The sequence below is a fragment of the Sesamum indicum genome, linkage group LG10, assembly GCF_000512975.1.
Source record: "Sesamum indicum cultivar Zhongzhi No. 13 linkage group LG10, S_indicum_v1.0, whole genome shotgun sequence".
Lineage (NCBI taxonomy): Eukaryota > Viridiplantae > Streptophyta > Magnoliopsida > Lamiales > Pedaliaceae > Sesamum > Sesamum indicum.
This window is the reverse complement of record NC_026154.1, coordinates 12,687,527-12,693,526: the sequence shown is the minus strand read 5'-3', so window position 1 is coordinate 12,693,526 and position 6,000 is coordinate 12,687,527. Positions and strand designations below refer to the sequence as shown.

General features: G+C 33.8%; 1 protein-coding gene across 1 annotated transcript; it reads right to left on the bottom strand.

The window, feature by feature from the left end:
• On the bottom strand, nucleotides 248-5,702 carry LOC105172793 (protein RADIALIS-like 4; the record flags this gene model as incomplete). Its single annotated transcript, XM_020697416.1, has 2 exons — nucleotides 248-323; nucleotides 5,335-5,702. Coding segments are annotated over 2 exons (381 nt in total), but the record flags the coding sequence as incomplete, so codon positions are not given.

Below are 6,000 nucleotides of genomic sequence, written 5' to 3'. Positions count from 1 at the left end.
CCCCCTTCGCTACAGGAGCTATATCTACCCTAACCATCTTAGTTATAGTAATCTCTGTGTTCATATATATACATTTGCACATAATCATCTAATCAATTTGCATACGTAATCCCAACACGTCATAACAGGCATTATCAACCCACAACATTATATATATACATATCAAACACCACAAGTAATCTCTATGCTTACGTTCCCTCTATACAACAAAATATGATTTGTACTCTAACTGACAATGAGGAGAAAACAGCATACTGGCTCGACCTGCCTGAGTATAGCGCGTAGACCTAATTTTCAACAGTCAAACACCTCAAAGTCTACTCCTGAAAGAAAATATCAACAGAGGGATGAGCCTGCCACTCAGTAAGTGAATAATCAGCCCTATCTATATATGTATATCAAACACAGCCCAAACAGGACAAGTAGGCAACATGCATGGATTACAGTCAATTTAATTCCAACATAATTATAGTACACCACATAGCTAACTCACAATAAAATAATCAATTAAACTTCCTTTTTCCTAGTTTGCTTACCAGAAGGTGATATCGTATTTTTCCCGTCAACTCAGTCTCACCGTTATGTAAATTCAAGTGAATCCCCTTGATAGCCAGCTCATCAATCTCATTTCGCATCATAGCTCTTTCATTTCGCAACATCGCTCTTTTCATATCATATTTTTTTTCATATCGCAACATCGCTCTTTTCATTTCACATCTTTTTCATATCATTTCGCCTTATAGGCTTTTCAACACATCAAGAGGTATTCACACCATAATTATATTCAATTTCCACCACTCTCTCATATCCACATATCACCATTCTTGTAAGCAACTAGTAACGTAAAATAATATATCAACATATTCTCATTTTCAAACATCCACAACACATCAAACAACAAACATAATATTTCAACGTGTCTTCATATTCCACGTACACAATATCGTCAATCAAATTAAATCATTCACTATTCATATATTTTCAGATAAACCAACATCAGCATGAACCACAAATTTATATAACAGTAATATCACAAATAAATGGAACATATATAGATAATACTAATTATTTACTTACCTCAACCTCACAACGTTTCTTTCTACTCAATCGCTAATTGTCAGTCCTTTCACCTTACCCCCGTATCATATAATGAGTTATACCACACACCATTAATATATTGAGAATATCGTAATTTCTTTAAAATATAATATTGAATATCATTTGTATAATTTCTAATAATCCTTTAATATTTCATTTCTATCGAAATACAAATCTTCATTTTTCCTCTTTATTAACATACCATTTATTAAATATAATTTTTTAATCCTTTAATTTTTATTTTTTTCGAAATACAAATCTTTCTTTTTCCTCTTTATTAACATACCATTTATTAAATATAATTTTTGGAATATTTTTATGAATTTTCTATCAATTTCTCGTTATTATACACTTTAATTGAACAATAATACATATAATTGCGTATTTGGTTAATAATTTCGATGGAATTATATAAATTAACTATAGTAATATTCCAATCTAACGAATTTAATAATCTAATTAACCAACGGCATCATTTTTATATCCGATTCTATATTTAATTAGACACTATTTTAAATAGCCAAACCCATAAAATATTTCGATTAAATGATACATCGCTTAATATAATCAATATTTAATAAATAAACTAATTAAATAATATAATTATATAAATTATTAAAAATTAAAATGGAAACTTACCTCGATGCGAATATTCGAACATGCACAGAAATTGCAATTTGATAAATCCAATTGGAATGTTTTGGCTCACTTATATATATATGTAGGGGGTGAGGCGGTGGGTGAGGGCCCACCCCCAAACCCTTTCCTTTCCTTTTTTTTTTTTTGCTTTCATATATATATATGCATACATATGTTACTTATATATATTATTAGTAATATATATTTTATATATTATTATTATTATTATTATTTTATTTATTTAATTAAACTTTTCTCAAAATACCATTTACGTCCTTTCTAATTTTCTTAATTAATAAAAATTATCCCAAAATATTATAACGAATTCTAATTTAATTCATTCAAGTGTTATTATATTCCATTATGACCCATAATTTAGTGGCTAATTAACTAAATTTCACGAAAACTTATCAATTAATCCTACAATTATGTATTATAATATTTGGGGCGTCACATAACACGTTAATAATAGAAAATTGTGGTATTACAGTATTATACATAAATTCTTAAATAATTTTGCATATATCCAACTCTATATAAGAAATACAAAAAATGAAAATATTAGTTGAATATATTATTTGTGATGCGTGCAAAAAACACACGGATAGAATAAAACTTGTGGGTTTAAGCTCCTTAGTGGGCCAAATTCTTTGCAAGCTTTAAATGTGGGGACCTGCAAAACAAATGTTAGCACTTTGTAGAGTGGCAACCTCAAGATCCTAATCAACTATCATAATAATATGGAATACAAAACTCCTTAAAGAACAAATGAAACTATAATAAATCAGATTCTTAACGAATGCGGCTCAGGAAATCCAGATTCTGTTTTAACCACCAAGGCACCGTTCACACAAAACCTTTGAAGACCACGGTTGCTCCACCTCCAACCCAAACCACAGAGATTCAATTTCAGATTTGTCACAGAAACTCACAAAGGTTTTTATGTTCACTAAGAATGTTTTGGAGAAAGGGAGGATGAAGCTTTGTACTCGGTTAACTTACCTCAAAATCTAGTGGAATATCTCCTTTTAAAGGGATGAGAGTGTTGGAATATTGAAAGACTGTACCGTGGAAAAACCACTGCCTTGAAAGTGAAATTTCGGTACTACCATGGTGCAGATAGTATAAACCGATCGCTCCCCAAGGTTAACACAGCTATTACTTTCTTACACGCGCACTCGTGGAAGAAAGCTTGAAACAACGAACAAAATTAACACTCAGAAGTGAAAGAAGAGGAAAGAGTTAAAAGAGAAAAGGCTCTCGATTGTTTTGTATGTAAATGAAATGAACTCAAGGCCTATTTATAGAGCCATGACTAAGTAGATAAAATCAATTGGACTTATCGAATCCTTAATTGACTAAGTAGATAAGATCAATTGGACTTATCCAATCCTTAATTAACTAAGTAGATAAGATCAATTGGACTTATCAAATCCTTAATCCAACGGATATAATAGAATAAAAGAGGATTTGTTGGTTAATAGCTAAAAATAGGGCAAGGGTGGTCTTCTTATTAGTCATTCCTAACAATCCCCCACAAATGACTAATATAGAAGAAGAATATGATTTCTCAGTGAAGGAATAGATATACTTAAGCATTAATTTCTTTCGATTGAATTAATGCGTAGTGAAGTAAGGCAATCAATTTGGCTAACGAGAGTGATATAACTCTTGAACTTTCGATAGCTCAAATTGAGACCCCCACAATCACGTATGAATTCCTTAATGTTCGTTGTTCCGCGATAAAGTTCCGAGCGCTATTAACGGTCGTGCGCTTGTACCTTGGATTCTAATGAGTGCTCTAAAAAGAACTTTCATTTTTTCTTTCATAGAAGGCGGCCCACCTCCACACTCATCTAGATAGCTTCATCAAGTCTTATAGACCACTCAACAACTGAGCTATGAAGCTATCTTCCTGAACAAAGTCAGGGTTATCCATTAAGTCCTTATTAGGACCACCCAAACACAGGGCTATGGATTTATATGGTCATTACCATATTCCATTCTTTGCAAAGTTCTGTTGGCAAAAGTATACTATGACCAACAAGAAAAACCTGCAGTGCAACTTAGAAAATTCACATGCACATTAAAACACAAGTAGAGAGGGTGACATAGACAAACTCAGCAGATTCCAATGTGCCAGCATTACTCTCGCTCCGCCTCTCCACTAAAACATTCAAATCATAGGTCATCCACGATTGTTGTTGCCACAGTTTCAAACAGAGTGCATCTCTTGAACAAAACAACACTCCTTGATCTTCTCAAGCCTTCTCACAGAGTGCATTTCTTAAGCCGGGCAACACTAGTTGGTCTTGATTAATACATTCTGCAATCAAAAGGCCCAAGTCTCCAGAAATAATAGAATGATCATGATTCCCGAAACCTAACAAGAAACGTTACCAAATAGCCTGGCACTCATCACCATTACTTGTTGCAATTAATCACAGTACTGCAGGCGTATCTTAAGATAGACAAGAACGATTAACCGTGGTGCAAATGCAGTAGTCCATCAAATCTTTTATGTCATACGAATTTGAACGTGGTGAGTGAAGGGAGCAGTGAGAGTGATTGCAAGAAATACAACCAAAATTAGGACAAAACAGTGCACAAATACTCCCAGATAGAGTACTGGGGTTAACTTGATTAATCAACTTAAGAAGAAGAAATATATCAGAGCTGTGATCAATGGTTACCCAGATGAACTGAAATAGGAACTATGGATTAGATGCAATCTCCAAATGGGAACTCCTACTTCACCACAATTACTGAGCTCAGAAAGAATACTATCTCATTTTTACTAAATTTGGTGGACTGGTACTGAAAGTTAACACGTCATCTTAAAATGATTGACATATTTTCATCACATGATTAGAATCAACTATAACTACTATATATTCATCTTTAACAGAATATACTGATATCAAGATTTGAAATCTTGAAAATGTTCCAACTTCTGATAACAAAGGAACATTCTTGGAAGAAGATATATTGAATTTAATCAATCAAATCAGCAAAACTTGCTCAAATAGGGCAACCAAAACCGAGGTAATACACCCTATTGAAATGCAAAACTTATACAGACACCATTTGAAAAAATATTACACTAACACCCCTTAGGCACTAGCTGAAATTTTTATAAAATATAAGAGATATTTGTGTAATTTGACATAAGCTCAAAAAACGTCAATATAATTTATTCTATTTTTATCGTGAATCTAAAATCTCTACCTATATATCCATCATTCCAAACATAACCTTATGTGAATAAGCAAACGGACGTCCCCTATTTCTTGGAGTTCCCATTTTCATTACCCATTTCCTGTTCCTTAAACCAACCAACAGACTCGCAAACAAAGCAGCGTGATATCAATCAATTCACCCTCTAAATTCAAAAATAAAATGATCAAAAACATTAAAATCATAAAAGAAAAAAAAACAACCAAAATCCTAATACAAAATTTTAGCAATATCCTACATCCCAAGAACAAGAACCTTCTGCTTTCGACCAAAATTGAACTTTCAAAATCAATAAATATAAAAGGATTCCAAAAAAGTAGCAAATTAAACTCAATAATAATTGAAACCAATCGGATTAACCTGTGTTCATCTTCTGTCCATGGCGTGCCCTTTTTCCGTTCAACTTCAGAGTGCCGACTGCGGTTCCCACCACCGAATGAGATTTGAGCCGGCGCCCTCGGCCTGGCATGCTCGTCCCACCCAAGCGGCGCAGACTCATCCGAATAACCCGGCAGCTCAACGTGGCCCGAGTCTATCTCGACGATGTCATGCAAGAGAGCCTCGTAATGCAGTCTGACCTCGTCTGGCGATTTACCCAGAAGAAATTCAGCTATTCTCCGCCACCGGTGGTCGATTCCTTCCAGGAATTCCACCAGAGCCTGCTCAAGAATCTTGTCCTCTTGCCGAATCCATACTGCGGCGGCGGAATCCACCGATTGCTGTTGGCATCAATTCCGTACATATTTCATAGAGAAGATTTGGTACAGTGGGTTTTGGATTAATTCTTTCTTTTTCTTCTATGATTTGGGGGGTTTTAACCCAATGGTTTGGACCATCCAAATTGAACATTTCTCATTTAATTGAGAATATGAGAGATCATTGGGTTCCCTAAACAAGAGCCACACAAGGATTAGCATATCTATATTGCATTTTTGGATGAAAAAGAAAACCAAATCAGCCGAGAACCAAATGCCTAAACATGATCTCAAACAAAACCAGAAAACAATAAAATATCTTTCAATTCTT